Below are 17713 nucleotides of genomic sequence, written 5' to 3'. Positions count from 1 at the left end.
CAGAAAATTAATGCTGAGCCCCTGAGGGCAAACGAACCAGATTTTAATATAATGCTCTTAATTAGTGTAAGCCAACTTTTTGTACTGTAACAGAAACATCAAAATGGAAATAGACATTTCTGACAGAATTATATGGGCTCTTCTCAGTGATATTTAAATTATAAAATCAGAGTTGTCACTTTCAACCCTAACTCACGAAATGTGGTCTCTCAGACGGTGCAAAAATTTTACAACTCACTCTCAAAGGTCAGCTCTAACAGAATGCTTCTATATTCCTCCCACCCTCCTTAAAGCACCAACCATAAAATGTTTTGCTGTCATTTGTATTATAGCCTCCCTTGTTAGTTGATGACACGTGTTAACGACTTGTGTTTGGGGGTCTCCTAGAGCACATTTTTAAAGTGCATACCTTTTTATTGAGTGTTGCACAAAATGCGTACACAAAAACATGTCAGTTTTTACATCCTAAGTTTGATGAAATTGTTAGTCGATGGTCGGAAATACGTGTCAGTGATATACAAAGGGGGGTTCAAAAAGTTATATATATATATATATATATATATATATATATATATATATATATATATATATATATATATATAGCAAGAGGTTGTGAACATACTTAGGAACATTTAGCTATAAGTTGGCATACAATAGCATTTTCTTTTATTTACAGGTGAGTCATAATGGACCGTGAAGTAGATGTCAGGTTGTGACAATGGCCAGTGATGGAGTTCCTCCTCAAGACCGGCGATGACTCTGCCACATTGACTCACAGGAAGTTGCTCCCCGTTTATGGGGAGGAGGACACAGTGATCGCAGCAGCATCCAGTGGTGGTTGCAGACGTTTAAAGGTGATTTCTTTCTACTCGACAATCCGTGATGCGATAGAACATTGACGGCAGTGAGTGATGTGAATAAGGAGACCACTGATTAAATCATCAAAAATGACAGATGTGTGACTACGACAGCTTGCTGAAATGACTCATTTGTCATTGGGTACTGTGGTATCACTGGTACAGTCACTAGGGTACACAAAAATCTGTGCTTGTTGGATGCCTGAATTATTGCCAAGAGAAATGAAAACAATGAGGAAGAATGTGTGCAAGGGTCTCATGAAGACCTTTACTGAAGAGTGGAAACAGTGTTCTGACAGCATCATTACCCAGGAATGGTTGTTTTAGTCCAAACCTGAGAGCAAAACCCAATCCACGCGTCATCCAGGTTCCCCTCGGAAGAAGAAACCAAGACTTTCACCAACAGCAGGCCGAAAGGTGATGGCCTCTTTCTTCTGGGATCAGCGTGGTGTCATTTTCACCAGGACTGTCACTGTTTGTCATTGGACAAGCTGTGACGTGCCATCAAGACCCACAGACCACAGCATCAGAGTCAGCTCATCAGACTACACCATGACAATGCCAGACCCCTTACAGCCCTTATGATGCAGGAGAAAATCAGAAATGTGGGTTGGAAAACTGTTCCTCATCCTCCCTACAGTCCGGACTTGGCTTCATCTAATTTTTACCTCTTTGGTTGCCTGAAGGCCCACCTGCACTGTAAAACATTGGATAGTAAGAAAGACCTCCTGTGTCAAGCGATGGTGTAAAAGTCGATCCCCAAAATTTTACCAAAGTGCATTTACATCATGGAACAAACACTGGGCTAGATGCATCACAGCTGATGGAGGCCACACTGAGTAGGCTCAATGTATAGCTGAATGTTCCAAGTATGTTCACAAAAAAATTTCATTCTCCTCTTGCAAAAAACTAAAAAAATTTGAGACAACTGAGCAAAACTTTTTGAATGCCCTTTCTAGATCAAGAAATAGACAAAGAAGGCAATGATTTTGCAGTAGCCAATGATCACAGTTCTGCTAGCAGCTGATCATTCAGAGGAAGAATTTCAGAACAATTGTGATAGAGACCTTTCTGTTTCTGCAATAAAATATCAAAGTGTTAGTTAAACAAAATGTGTTATGAGTGGTGATAAAGAAAAATGTAGATGTCGACAATGACTGTCAACTTACCAGACTTTCATTTTTTTACCTACTGAAGGTTATTTTTATGTGCAAATATAAACACTGCAATTTAGTTTACTTGAAATTTTACTTACTACAGAGAGATCATAATTTCTGCCAATGTAAAATTCAGATCTCTAACTGTTTGTTTAAGCATACTATTTAAAAAAACACACAAAAGTATGTGATTTTCTTTATTTAGTGCAATAAAACAAAAAAGCAGTATTTAAACAATGCTTAAATATCAGTAAAAATATAGGCTATATTATGTAATTGAGTGCATCTGAAGGAAAATTCATAAATCACTAATTTTCTGACAGCCAATACATTAAATTATACTCTGGAAGATTGATATTGCAAAATAAAATGCAAGTTTGTGGGGACGAAAACAATCCTGGCAACCAGAGGCTAATAATCATCCCACCAGTATTATTTGAAACAGTGGCAAGTGTAGTGTTAGAAAGGATAGAATTTTTTAATTAAAAAAAAAAAATATATGTTTCACATGTAGGATAGGTTTACACCTACCAGTAGAAACAGAGAATTTTGTAGCTCAAGTGACGGAAGTATTCAATTAGTGATGACAATCCTGTGGTTTGATTACTGACTTTATAAATGTTTTTGCTTGTGTTTGCCAGAACAAATTAATACAAATATTTAATTCGCTATGGAGTATGGGTGTAAAGCAGCTTAAATAAGAAAATTGTCACTGGAAAACCAAGAACACTGTATAGTAATAAAAACAGTACTATTGTAGATGTGCAACCAAATTTTTACTTGTTAAAGCCTAGTATCCCTCATGGACCAGTGTTCTGACAACCATCTTCATTTTAATGTGTGTGACATGACTTCAAGCAGTAACTGACAATGTAATAATTTATGTACAGACACTTCACTAATATAAGGTCAGTCCGGCCTAACGACACCAGGCTTAACCCTAACAATACCAATACATATTTGCAGTGGGCACAAATAGAGAGTAGATTTTACAACCCCCAAAAAATAAGAAAAAAATACAAATTTTGTTAACTGTTGTAGACTTTTATTACCAACATACTTTTTAAAAAGGCCAAGAACCTCATAATAACTTGTAGCACTGTCTTAGCAATATGAAAGCATGTTGAATAACATATACTATCAGTGGGATGGAGTTGTACTTCATGACCAACATGAAAAAATTACACCACTCTGTTGTTGTTGACATTTTTTAATGGCACAGAGATAGTGATTTGTAAGTACGGTCTAAAGTCTGAGAATATTGAATGTGACATTCATAATAAAAAGTCACACAACTATTAAGGAGGAGGAGGAGGAGAGGGGGTTAAGACACCGTGAACAGCTCAGTTCGACTTACATTTTTGGATTAAGTTTAAGTGGATGAATTCAAAACAATAATAGAATCTGATGGACGAAAACCATTTAAAACAATAAATATATTCTTCAAAATTTTAGAATAGAAAGTACCTAGTTCAAAATATTTATAAGAGGCGGATGTAAGGTACCTAACGTCCTATGCCACCTTCCCCAATGGTATTGCTGGAGCTAAGCCTGGCAACGAAACAAGATTCTAATTTGATCGGTAAGCTGCCAATCCATTCCCTCCCCTCTTGCATTTGTTATGCTTTTTGTTTGGCATATATGCATCGAATTGTGGATGGAGATTTATCTAGGATGTTTAACACCTACACCTTTCCAAATTTAACTTGCAGGTTATGTTATTTGCAATGAAAAGTGCTATATATGGAGCAAACACATACCTTTGGCCTTACTGTTCCCACAACCTTTATCTCATTTTCAAATTCATTGCCTTTACCAAATCAAAAGCACCAAATCTCTCACCACAACCAACTTAACAAAAATTCTGAGGGGAGATATCATCATACTAGTTAACTAAATGAACATCAGACGTCGAATTGACAATGAGGTCATTAGAGGTGGAGCACAGCACAAGAATGTTAAAGGAAATATGCCATGTATCTTTCATAGAAACCATTCTAACATACAAACTTAATCCTTGTTGCAGACTATGGAAATTTTAAATCTGGTCAGAAAAACAGAGATTTGAATTCTGCTCATCCCAAATACACAATGGAACAAAGCACTCTGTTCTACAATGGCAACTTCTACACCCCAGTATATTTCAAACACATACGGGTAAACAACTAAAAATGTTCCAACATCTACTTGGGAGATAACTCAGGAGAAGCGTGAACACAGTACATGATTATAATAGCCACCATGATATCACACACAGCAACACTGGCCAAAAATTCATATACAACGAGCAATCTCCAGCTCACTTAGTGACTTAGAAACAAGGTTTCTACTGGTAATATACACACAAACTGTGAACGACATCTATGAAGGCTGTGCTCTCATCCACTTTTCTGAAAGAAAGAAAGTAGACGTACGTAATGCATTAATAACTGGACGCCAGTAGGCCTAATAGAATTTATGTTCGACATCATTTACATTTTTTTTTTTCTTCGCGTGACACTCACTCATACTTCAGAAACCCTGTGGCTAATTCACTGTTGTGATCTGATGTAATTCTTCAACTGAAAAAGTCAGTGAAGAAAATTTCAACACAAAAACTGAAACTCATTTAACTGCTAGACTTGTGACCTACATTTTGATACGAGTCGTACCAACAATCATAACACTGAGATCTGCAGCAACAAAGCCTATCCGAGCACTCATTGAAAACTTGGCGTAACTTAACACGTCAACATGGATCCCGTTCACAACGGTATCAGCACTTTTTCTCTCGCGCTTTCCACGACCTCACGTTAATCAGACGGCGACGATTCAGAACATTCTTTTAAAAGTGTTCTGAAGTCGCTTCTACAGTCCTGAACAAAACTGAAGCACAAAACTGCTTTGCCATTTTGCAGTAATAACAGCAAGTGAGAGTGCTACCACTGCTACACACGTCATATATAAGGAGCAAGCTTAAACTCACTTAGTTACAGGGAATATTAACCCGACTTAGAACACAAGCTTTCTACTACACACAAACCTTGACAATCTCTGAAGGACTGCGCTGTCACCCACATTTCTGAAAGAAGGTAGACGTACTTAACGCATTAATAACTGAACGCCAGTAATATAAGTTCGACATCATTTACACTTTTTTTCCGAGTGACACTCACCCATACTACAGAAACTCTGTGGCTGATTTCACTGGTGTGACTTGATGTAGTTCTTCATGTGAAGAACTTAATGCAAATACAGGAAGTAAACGTAACAATGCTCTGAAATAAAATAATCTTTAAATCCTACAAACACTGCTGAGGAATATGTTACTCAGGCTAACACTATACTTGCCATCTTTTGCTTGCTTTGCTTTTTGTGCCAGCATCAAAAAGTGTTTGCATTTCTTGACCAGTTCTTCTTTGGAAAGATTATCAAAGGGGTGTTTCCTCTGTAAAGTGTCTGTGTCCTACAACAATGAAATAATTATTCTTAGATATCAATCAGCTGTTAATAGATCACAATTTACTCTGATCTGGATTGCAACCTTCGTTTCAACCGCTTTTTCTTGACCCTCCATTACAAAACACGTTCAACAAAACATCAATACCAACACACTGTTTTCATTCACTAAACACTAGTGTCAAATTTATACGCATTTCCCAAAGATCTGCTCCATTGCGCCAAAGAAGAAATACGCAAACGTAGTAACCAAGGATGTTAACCTCTGTAGTAATATTCCGTAACGCAGTGTGAGTGTCTCGATTCTCGCGCCAATAAAACGTTAGCTGCATTGACGTTACGCACCGGAAACTGGCGTATCTTGACTATCCGGCTACAACGACAGAAAATAGCCGACGCGGAACCCCGTACACGAGTGCTGTAGATATAAAATTCGTCTACTTAACCACATTTTGGTCCCTCAGTTATACATATGCACCAATTAGCGAGTATATTATAGCGGCTATTAGCATTTAAAGTGGAAAATGTGGTGGTGCTAATAACGTTTCAATTATGTTTACGAAATTTCGCTTGACAAAAAGAAAGCGTGTGAATGATATTCCGTAACAGATATATACGATCCTGTTGCAGAAGTAGTCTCAAAATTAAACATTGTTGTAATGTAGATGGTCAAGTTAATTATCACTGTACATTAAACATTAAGAAATGAGTTACGGTATTGAAGCTTGTCTCACGAAATTAATACAAGACCATCCTATACATATACAATTATGATACAGTTAATGTTGTAAACCACTGAGAAGAGTGGCCTATATGATTCAGCCACATAATCAGTATTCCTTTGATAGCTCTGGATGCTTTCTACTGCAACAGGAATACGGATCGTGTATATTGTAGATTCGACAGAGACTGATTCAAAGCCGAAAATTTTAACAAAAGGAAGTGTAGCATGTAAGCGATTGTTTTTCACTTATAATGTTTCGTAATTTGTGAATGAAAGATTTAACCACTTTTAATAGCTTGCTAAATACCTGCTGAGTATTTGCTTACCATGTCAATTTGAGGTCTAGATGTATGACCAGCCATCTGACTGAGTGTGCTTATTACCTCATCCGTTTGTAACAGAAAATGTAAATAGCATCGGCTTCAAAATTATTTAAAATTCGAATGTCATGTGAAAAAAAATATAAGATTACATCTTTTGCCTACTTTCTTTCGAACCTTAAACATTGGGTCATATTCTGGGGTAATTTGACAGGAACTAAGCGAGTTTTCAGAATACAAAAAAAAAGGCCATCCCAATCATAAAGGGTGCAAACCTAGAAACTCCTGTTAAAGTGTTTAGATGTTCAACCCATACCATGTATTTACGTTATGGAGACTCTCGTTTTTCAAAACTAACGTAATGGGCAAAGAACAGCAGACTATTTAAAAAGCAACCATCTTCACCATAACAATGTTATTATTATCTCCTGTCCAAAGACTGGGCTGATACAGCTTACTTGTACATGCATTACCCCACGACCACTTGCATAAGTCAACTTACATCTGGAAGCAACCCACTTCCACACCGTTATTACGAAAGTTAAAAGGCGAATTCACTTTCCCCAGTGACGGCCGATAGGTGGATCTGCTCTCATTCTGCGCTGAGTCGCTCGACAGCACAAACCTGGAATAGTTTGTGTTCATGAACAGTTTGCGTCTTGCGAAAATAATGGGGTTAGTTTGCAAATAAGTAAATAAAAGTGTCGTCCAAAAAGTAAGCTTCCCTGTTTTATAAGCTGTGCACATGACATGTGAGGGCTAGCGAGCTCGACTTGTCTGTGACCGACAGACAACACTCATAGCGGCTTACAATGCATACCACAGTATCTTGCCAGTACACTGCCAGTTAGCGTGGAGTTACCACTACAAAGTGTGTCTGCTTGTGAGCTGCGCTCTGACATTCGTTTTCTCACAGCAAAACAACTTTCTACTGTAAATATCCATCGGGCGATAACGTCTGTCTATGAGGAAGGTTATAAGAGCGTTCAAACGGTTCGACGTCGGCGCGTAGAGTTTGTAGCGCTGCGCGAAGATATGCATTACGAACAATGCACAGGGAGGCATACTACAACGAAATTTGATGACATCATATAGCAATTCGCAATATTGTGAAGGACGATCGTAGCACTGGCATTGACAGCACAGTAAAGCGGCTATCTCCTGGGGCTGCAATTGGACGCTGAACCTTTGCAAATATCCTGGTAGGACATCTTCACAACCACAAGGTCTGTGCAAGATGAGTGCCACTTTTGCTGAGTGATGTCTACTAGTAGCAACAGATGGATTTGACCAGAATCTTTGTTGAAATGCATCAGAGAGAGGTAAATCTGCTCTTCAAATGGCTTGTCGCTGAGAATGAGATTTGGGTCCATCATCAGACTTCTGAGACAAAGCCTCATGGCACAGTGTGAAAGAAACCTAGCGACAGAGCAAAAAAAAAAAAAAAAAAAAAAAAAAGACGGAAAAGATATCAAATTCTGGAGAGAAAGTTAGAACAACATCTTTTGGGGCTCTTGGGGGGTTTTGCTCATTCACTACCTGCCTCACAACACCACAATTAATACAGAGAGGTACTATAAAATCGTGAGGAATCAGCGAGGTGTCAACAAAATAAAACGTCCTAGACTCTCGTTTCGCAAAGTTATTTTCGTTCATGCCTATGCTCAGGCTCATACATCTCAAATGACACAGATGGAGCTTGAAAGATTCAACTGGGAAGTTTTCCTACACCCTCCATAGTCACCAGAACTTTCCACAAGTGGATCTCACATGTTTACCAATTCAAAGATCATCTTGTATTTAAGCACTTTAACACAAATAACATCGTCACACCAACAGTAAACAGCTGGTCACAATCACAGGCCCCAACCTGGTACAACCTTATTTCAATATGATACGTTGTGTGTTATGTTTTTTTTTTACAAAATAGGGAAATTTAATTATTGGATGCCCCCCATAAATACTCCCTAAAGTGTCTAAATGTGCTTAAACAGTGCGATGGGAATATAATTCTACAATTCAGCAACTCGTTGTAATCATTTACTTGTAATATAATAATACATCATCATTTTGAAGTGACAAAATAGATTTAAAATATTATAACTGAGATATTGAACTTGCTGAGATTCATATTACTGCAGAACAGTCAATACTGCAAAGATATTTTTAACTCAATATAATGATAACAATGTTTTGTTTTAGTCTTTTGGTGTAAATATTATGGAGAAATGGAAATTTATTTGTGACTTTTAAGTACTTAAAGCTACTCTTGACCCTCATTAAAACTTATGTAAATACTATAGTACTGTCATTCAGTAATGTTTTGTACAATAGTATGAAGTTTGGTTACAAAACTGAGTACCTTCCTGGTAAAACAAACATATATTGTCAGTGGATAAAGTACTTCACTATTCTTAATTTTTACTTTACCATTATTAAGAGTATGTCCTTCCAGGCTTATTTTATCAGAAAGAGATGAAGTCAATCAGGACTACGCACAGTGGAATTATTGTGAAGAAGTACATAACTTAAATGATGAATATTGATCTTAAAAGTATTGACATTGAATGTCTGTTGATATTAGCGCCAGTTAAAGTTCACCCAGGCTATTTGTGTCTTCCAATTCCTTTCAATTATTCTTTCCAGATAATTTTTTTAACTATTCAAGCAGCAATTATTAATCAGTTTCCATTATTTACCTGTTCATCTATATGCCAGTATTCAATGGCGAACGTTTAAAAGAAAATTTTTTTGAGGTAAAAGATTCATTTTATTGTTACAAGAAACTAATGAAACTTTCGTTCTATTTGTTTCATGCCCACGAGATTGGGACTCATAAAAAGTCGGAGGAGCCAGTTAAAATTAAATTCGAATGTAACTTTAATTTGTTGATCTTCTTTACTACATTCTTTACATATATTATGATATCCATGTTTTTGATATTTATCTTTGTGAAATTCTTCTATATTCTTTTATTCATAGAATAACTACACTGCTTTAGCCTGTTTGATATAGTCCATTTAAAGGTTATAAAATAGGAAAAAACAAAACTTTTACAAAGTTCACAGAGTGAATTCCAGATCATGAAATTCATTTATGTAATTAAAATTTTTCGGTAAGTATTCTGTGTTATGAATCGTAAGTTAATTTCTTTTTACCAATTGTAGCTATATACGCAAGTGTGTCATTTGTATCTTCATCATTAAAAGTTGCACAAAGTTACATAGTCGGTTTCTGTGAAGTTACAATATTTTTTCTGCAAGTCATATTGATGACATAAATCGTATAATATGTTATAAAATTATATGAACTAATATCTGCATCGCCTTTCAGTAGTGTAACTAGTTTAAAATCGAGAAATGCATCATATGCTTTGATGAAATCATTGGTTGGATTAATATTCCACATCTCCTGTAGGAAAATTCATTTCTTCCATTTTTCAGGTATATATCCTGTAGTTTAATCTGATCGAACAATGGATAGTAACGTAACTGATTATTTCTATGATTTGTCTGAAATTTATCAATTACACAAAATATGGAATATCAAATTCTACTGAGTTATAGTAATTTCTAATATAAAGTTCAAAATATTTCTTATCACTCAATCCTGCAATTCCTACAGTTTGTAGCTCAGAATAAATACCGGAATTTTTAGATTTTTAATTATCTTTTCTCATTGTTATAACTCATAATTCGGATCATATTTCATAATTGGTCTTGTGGAAGTGTATCTTTTATTTCAAGTCCATCTTCATTATAATCTGGTCATCTAAGAATTGCAACTCCAGAACTAGAAGACCTTGTAAAAATTATGGTTAAATCACCTTCCCACATTATTTCCTTATAAGCTTTAAACAGACCACCAAGCTTTGCCAGTGGGTAAAGTACTTCACTTTTCAAATTTTTACTTTACCATTATTAAGAGTATGTTCTTCCAAGCTTATTTTATTAGAAAGAGATGAACTCAAATTAAAAAAACTGACAAAGAAATGAAAAGATGTTCTATTCTAGATAAAATATGTTTTACTTTCTTTATGGTTATAATACCAGATAAATTTGCTACATAATTATCAATTAATTTTGAATTGGATTTTCTATCATGTGCTGGACAATCAGATTCTGATCTATTAGGATTAGCTACAACAGTTCTAAAACTCATGTACAGCTGTGCACGATTTGGATGAAGTCAACCATCTCCAATATTTACTTCTACTCCTGCTTGTTACTATAAGTGGTAGCGAGGAGACGTATGATGAGAGCCATCATACCAGTAATGTTTAAAAATGTATATTTCAATAATACATTAAAAGTGTCAGAAAATGTTTTTAAAAAAGTAAAGTTTTATTTTCGTATACTCACATCGACCACATCTGTCTCTTCACCATTTAGCCGGCACTGAGAATCCTGCATCCGGAGGTTTGGAGCAGGCAAGAGGAATTTGTGCGAGCAGTGGTGGAGCAATCCTACATCGGTATGGTTATAATCAGGACTATGCAAAATGGAATTATTGTGAAGAAGTACATAACTTAAATGGTGAATATTGATCTTAAATGTATTAACGTTGAAGGTCTGTTGATATTAGCACCAGTTAAAATTCACTCAGGATATTTGTACCTTCCAATTCCTTTCAATTATTCTTTCCAGTTAACTATTCACGCAGCAATTATTAATCAGTTTCCATTATTTACCTGTTCACCTATATGCCAGTATTCAATGGTGAACGTTTAAAAGAAAATTTTTTTGAGGTAAAAGATTCATTTTATTCTTACAAGAAACTAATGAAACTTTCCTTGTATTTGTTTCACACCCACGAGATTGGGGCTCATAAAAAGTTGGAGGAGCCAGTTAAAATTAAATTCTGCCTACAAACAAGATTCACCAGGAATGCTGATTTCTGCGGTAAATACAGAAAACTCCTACGCTGTATGCTTGTATGGCCGCGCTTGACGCTGTCTCTTTGTCAGTAGATAATCTCTTATCCTTCCAATTGATATACTTTACAGAAAGTGCATTTCTAAAGAAAAGAAGAAAATTTGCAAAAAGTCATTACCAAAGTGCAAGATAAATCATCAAATTCTATAAGACTGTGTCAGATAATAATCAGGTTTATTAGTGAAGACGCAGTTAAATCTACTATAATTGCAAAGTATTGATATTGAAAAATTGTGTTCATAATTTTGTTAAAAACTATTTACATTGGAGTCATAGGAAATGGTCATTGTTGAAAACTCATCACAAAATGCAATATACCAAGATATCGGAAATACAAGCTTGGCAACGGTTGAAGGTAATGCCCCAACTCGTGAAATGGCTGATGGCAACCAAAACAATAACGCTGGCTTCCCATTATCAAAAAATGATAACACTGGTAATATAACTAATCATGATGTCACTTTTATGGCGATCGATTAGACAATTTCTCAGTTCTCAATGGGAAATATTTTTCCAATAGTAAAACTCAAGGGCGCGACATCGAAAATTCCTTTTTAAGATTGCTCACGACGTCGCGAACACAAGAACAGTAAACAGTTCGTAAACGCTATGTATATACTAGTGACACACACAATTTGACACAACTCATGCAACTAAAAACACAACTGTTTACACAGTAGTTCAAAAAACATGAGGAAAATATAGGTCAACAGTTTACACAGCTGTTCCCAAAACACCAGGAAAATATAGCACAACACCTTACACAGCAAAATCAGGCATTTAACGATTTGAAAAAAAATAGCATTAGACTGCAGTTTAGTGAGGTGAACAAAACTACACACACTGAATTATCTGATGAAGTATCTGGTAAGTTGACAAAGCTAGGTAAACAACTAAAACAAGAAATAATTACTGACATGCCCCACGATATAAATACATTAACGGGAAAGGTATCATCTGTAGACGATAAACAGGAGCAATTTTCAGGTGAGTTACAAAACCTTAGTGAAGCATATTTTCAAATTCAGGAGACGCAATCCCAAAACAACATTTGACAGAAAACAAACCCATGCTCTTAGAGAAGTTTGATATTATCACTGGTTACCCACAATACGTGGGTTGCCCGTCAAAGCAAAATAGCAAAGGTTGCAGAATACAGCAACACTTGTCAGCAGTTGTTCTGTCGATCAAGGACAATTGCCATGCACTACAACACAAGCAAACACAAACACATCTGTCACTGACAGCGTGGCTTGTTTGTGAACATTACTTGCAGATGAAGGATTTCTTAGACATCAACAGATTCCAGTACTGACTTCCGAAGGAAAAAGAACAAACGCCATGTTCTTTATCAGAGCATTTCGAAATGTTTTTCCTCGTACCTGGACTGAAGCCCAGAAAATTAGATTTGTTGTTGGATACACACAAGGTGACGTTCTGCTATGGGCTACGGACATGGTGGACCATTGACACTACTACGAGAAAACCTTTCTGGATAAATATTGGTCTGAGGCCGTACAAGAAAGGCTCAGGTGTGAAGTATTCAACCCAGCTCCATTCAGTAGCAAACATGGAAGCTTAAGGGGCTATTTTGAAAAATATTTGAGTAAAACCAGATACTTGACAAACCCGGTATCTAAAGAAGACGTGAAGAAAATTTGAAAGAGCAGTCTTCCTGCCCACATTAGGGAAGGACTCATTACAATTCGGGAACACGACACCAAATATTTTCCATCTGTACTGGACTCAATAGATTTGATTTACAAAGAGAGACCAGTACTGTTCAAGCCTGTTAATATGCAGATAGTGCCACAGACCTATGGAAATGGTAATGGTAATCACAATGGCAATGGAGGCCATAAATTCAAAGGCGGATATAAAAGAAATGGCAAAAATTTAACAAAACCACTACAATGGGCAAGTTGCGTATGGCCAGACGTACAATATGTACAGACACAAGCTACCAGCAATACTCAGCTGATCACTTGGCAAACACAAAACAATACCAGACAGGCGAATAATCCACAAACAGCGGAATTCGGCCAGTAAAGTAACGCACATATACTGAATAACGCACAAAGGTATAGAGAATTTCAGTCAAGAGCCGCATAGGATACTAATTGGCGTAATCAAACACCAACAGTCCATATATTAGAAGTTACACCCAACCCAGAGACCAATGCCAGCACAACGCTGGAAAACTTGAACCAGTCATGGTAGGCCCCCATTCTGTGATCTAGGAGGAGAGTGGGGGCAAGAGCTTGATCGATACTTGATTTATGAGATATGATCGAGGTAGTGATGTGAAAGATGATCTATATCAATGTAATGAGGATACACAGAAAAACGTACAGAGGGTAAGGTGGTACAAGCTACTATTAAGGCCAAAATATTTGACCTTGGTGTGCCCATTGTGCTTGACACAGGTGCTAAGACTAATTTGATGTCACAGGGATTCTTTCGAGAGCTGAAGAAACGTGGGTGTATACCCATACTGCCAGTAAAAAATTGCAAGGTACAAACTGCCACTGGTCAGAAATCGAAAGGTGTCAAAATACAAGCCTTAATTCCTATAGAATGAGGATAGTTTTCTGTACAATGCAATTTTTTGATAGTAGAGAAGTGAACAGTTGATTGTTTAATCGGTATGGATATATTTAGGACATATGGAGTACAAATTTATATAGGAAAGGGCCTATTTCATTTCAATATAAGTAACCAATTATTTGCAATAGACCTAATCAGGGGAAGTACCAATAGATGTAAAACTGAGGTTAATCACGACTTTGAGGTTCAGTTGATAAATCTCATAGGTTTGTTTGTCAACACATACAATAACGAACAGATGGCAGGAGAAGAAGTAAATGTCGACACAATAAACACAAAGGTAAGTGAATCAACATGCTTGTCACAAGAACAGGAACCAGAACTTAGGGAACTAATACATCCTTGTACATATATTTGAAACAAGATCTGGTATCATTAAGAATTTTGTATACAAAATGGAAGTATATACTCACAAAATTTTTTGTTCTACTACATACACTATACCATGGACAAAGAGCGAAGCAGCAAGAAACGAGATTAACGGGATCCTTGAATGGGGCATAATACAACCATCATTTTCCCCTTATTGTAGTCCTAATTTGGCCGTGAGTAAGCCAGATGGCAAGGTGGGCTTGGTCCTCAAATCATGTAATATTAATAAGATTATTGTACCAGTCCAAACACGCACAGACAATTTAGAGAAACAGGTTATGAAATTCCATAATGCTAAATTTCTTACTATAATCGACATCTCGTCTTCATATTGGCTAATAAAACTACATGAAAAAAGTCGGAGTTATACTGACTTCGTATGTGGGGAGGAGCTTCGAATTTCAAGAATTACCGTTTGGATTGAATGTAAATGCAGGTGTATTTATCTCTGCACTGGACACTGTGCTAGGGCCTGAACTTTTGAGTAAGGTAACAGTAAACGTGGACGACCTTTTAGCTGCTACACCCACTTGGGTAGAACACTTAAGAATAATTGAACAAGTACTGAGCCACTTTTCCAAATGAAGAGCACAAGGCAAAAATGATGATAGTAGATTTTTTCCCATTTTCGGGTTAGGACAGGAATTTGTAGCTCAAATACGTCCGAATTTGTAGGGGGGTGTACACGGCAAGAATGCTGGCAGTTACTAAGTTATTTACTATTTTATTTTTGTTGTGCACGGTAAAACCGATGAATGTCATCTGTGTTCACGGCACATATGATGAGAGTCATTTCATAAGGTTGGCAAAACCTGCTTGATCAGGAATTCAATGTGCTGTCTTCACTCTTTTGTTTACTTTGTGTTTGTGGTTAGGAAGTTGCCAAAGTTTATAGCTTGTGTTCTTGGTAGTAGTTTCTGTGAAAATGAGTGAATTAAGTGAGTCAAGTGTGGATGAAGATTGTGAAAACGTCAGTAAACCTAGCACAAAGAAGAGAAAATCCCATGGAAGGGTAAGAGATGTGATGAAAAAACTTAAAGTGTGTACTCACGAAACTGGGCCCGATTGCAGATGTAAAAGACTACAGTGTTTTGATAGAGTTCGTGAAGGTTAAAGAAAAAGATTAATTTCTCATTTTAATAGTTTAGAATATAATGATTTCACATACTTGGCCGGGCTTATCAATGTTGGGTAAATGAAATAAAGAATGCCAGAGCAAAGCCTTCACCTTTCACTGTGGTTGAAGCTGACCAAAACCTATTTAGAAAATGGACTGCTTTTTTGGAAAATCACTGTCACAAGAAATGCCCATTTGCTACACGATCAATTTGTGAAATAAAATTTTCAAAAGACCATTGCAGGTTAGTTGAACACAGATCATCATACACTGGGTACTTTCTTATGTCACCGATCCTAACACAACACCAACTTACCAAGCTTTCAAGAGAGACAGAAGACCCTGGTGATAAAATGTCCTCTTTACCACCACTTCTGCGTGAAGGTGTGAAGGTAAGAGAAAATGACTCAGCACTTTACCTTTGCTTTCACATATAATCTATAGGCCTATAATGAGTTATAGAATAATACCTCATAACAGTAGTGTAACCTTGTAAATAATGAAAACTTATCAGTACAGGAAATATTTTTGCCATTATTACAATAGATATTTAGTTAGGTTATTTGTTAAATTCATAATACGCTATGTAAGTAGGTAGATTACTATTTTATGACAAAAACCACGAGCCAGGTTCCCTTGTTTTAGCCCAAAAGTTTGCTTATTTACAGATCTGATTAAACTAAAACCTGGAAAGTACCAAGACCTGCAGAACCTGAAGTATTTTGCAGTCCATCTTCTCAAAAGTACTTTGAAAAACTTCCTCATTGACAAAACATAAGTTGTAAGTAACAGTATTAAAATGTAATGTACATGGGCCTAATGTGTTAAAATCTAGAATATTATAAATGTTATAAAATAAACAGTAAACAGAATCTGTTTACAGGTTACAAGATCCACTGAAGAAGCACGGAAAGATAGTGGACTTTCATCGTTTTTACGAAGTTTTTTATGACTATCATCACTTTTGCCATGTTTTTTGTGTGCCTATTTAAGTTCTTAATTAATAAAGCACCTTAAAATTGAAAATGTGTTTATTGTATTACATTTATTACCTAAACAAATAAATACAGAACAATAAAAATGCTGTTGTGATAATTATACGGTGAATGTTTATGATGTACGAGAGACTAGAGCAGAAAATTCGTCGCCCTGAAAAGTTACAAGAAAGTGACTATCATCATTTTTGACTTGTGCTCTTCAAATATGGAGTAGCAGCAAATCTCAGGAAATCTAATTTCAGGCAAGAAAATATAAAACTTTTAGAAGAAATAATCGCTTCAGAAGGCATACTGCCAGATCCTAAAAAATTTGATGCTATTAGGGACTGCCCTGTTCCTCAAAACAAGATACAATTAAAAGCATATTTAGGCCTAGTCTCATTTTTCAGGAAATTCATCCCTAACCAACATATGAACAGTGATGCTTTACTCAACCTTCTCTGGAAAAACAGACCGTGGCTATGGGACAGGCAATGTCAAACCGATTTCGAGGACATCAAGCAAGCCTTATTAAATGCTAATATTTTATCTCAACCAGGCCTGAAGAAGGATTTTTGCGTATGCACCGACGTGTCTTCTCAAATGGTAGAAGAAGAGAGAAAGCTCATCCCTAAAATAATTAGCTACGCCAGCCACACCTTATCTGAAGCTGAAAGTTCATATTCAGTTACAGAGTTGGAGGGTTTGGCTGTAATTTGGTCCTTTAAAAAGTTTGAATATTTCCTTTGGGGTAAACACACAAAAGTATACTGTGACCATCGGTCCCTATCGTTTTTGTTAACTTGTAAATTACTACACCTACAGATAACCAGGTGGTGTATGTATCTTCAAGAATTCGATTTTGAAACAGTGTACATAAAAGGGAACCAAAACATAATAGCTGATGCTCTTTCTTGATTACCATAAGGCTTAGAGGAATTCAACGATCTTTTGGAGAAGGAAGGTGAAATAACAGCTATGTTGTTGGAAGCAATTACACAGGGAGCAATTACAGCAGGAAGACAAAAGCTAGAGTAAGGTAGGAGAGAAAATTACGCAAAACAGTGACGAAAAGTTAAAAAGGTTTTTCACTATTAACAAAGGTGTTCTGTACCATAGGAACCATCCCAAATTATAACACTGGCGCTTGTGTTTGCTAGAGGAATATGTAAATGATTTTATCTTACACACACACAAAACTTGGGGCCAT

General features: G+C 36.3%; 1 protein-coding gene across 1 annotated transcript in view; it reads right to left on the bottom strand.

Annotated features, from left to right (window-relative positions):
• The window catches only part of LOC126237005 (GRIP and coiled-coil domain-containing protein 2-like), a 323096-nt gene extending 317431 nt beyond the window's left edge, over positions 1-5665 (bottom strand). The window contains exons 1-2 of the mRNA XM_049946730.1: positions 5538-5665; positions 5345-5459 (exon numbers count right to left, since the gene is read on the bottom strand). Coding sequence (XP_049802687.1) covers positions 5345-5459; positions 5538-5570 — 148 coding nt within the window. The 5' untranslated portion in view covers positions 5571-5665. The remainder of the gene's footprint in view (positions 1-5344; positions 5460-5537) is intronic.
• Positions 5666-17713: the final 12048 nt, after the last annotated feature.

The sequence above is a fragment of the Schistocerca nitens genome, chromosome 2, assembly GCF_023898315.1.
Source record: "Schistocerca nitens isolate TAMUIC-IGC-003100 chromosome 2, iqSchNite1.1, whole genome shotgun sequence".
In the NCBI taxonomy this organism is placed as follows: domain Eukaryota; kingdom Metazoa; phylum Arthropoda; class Insecta; order Orthoptera; family Acrididae; genus Schistocerca; species Schistocerca nitens.
The sequence above is the reverse complement of the archived record's forward strand: the minus strand, read 5'-3'. Positions and strand labels throughout refer to the sequence as shown.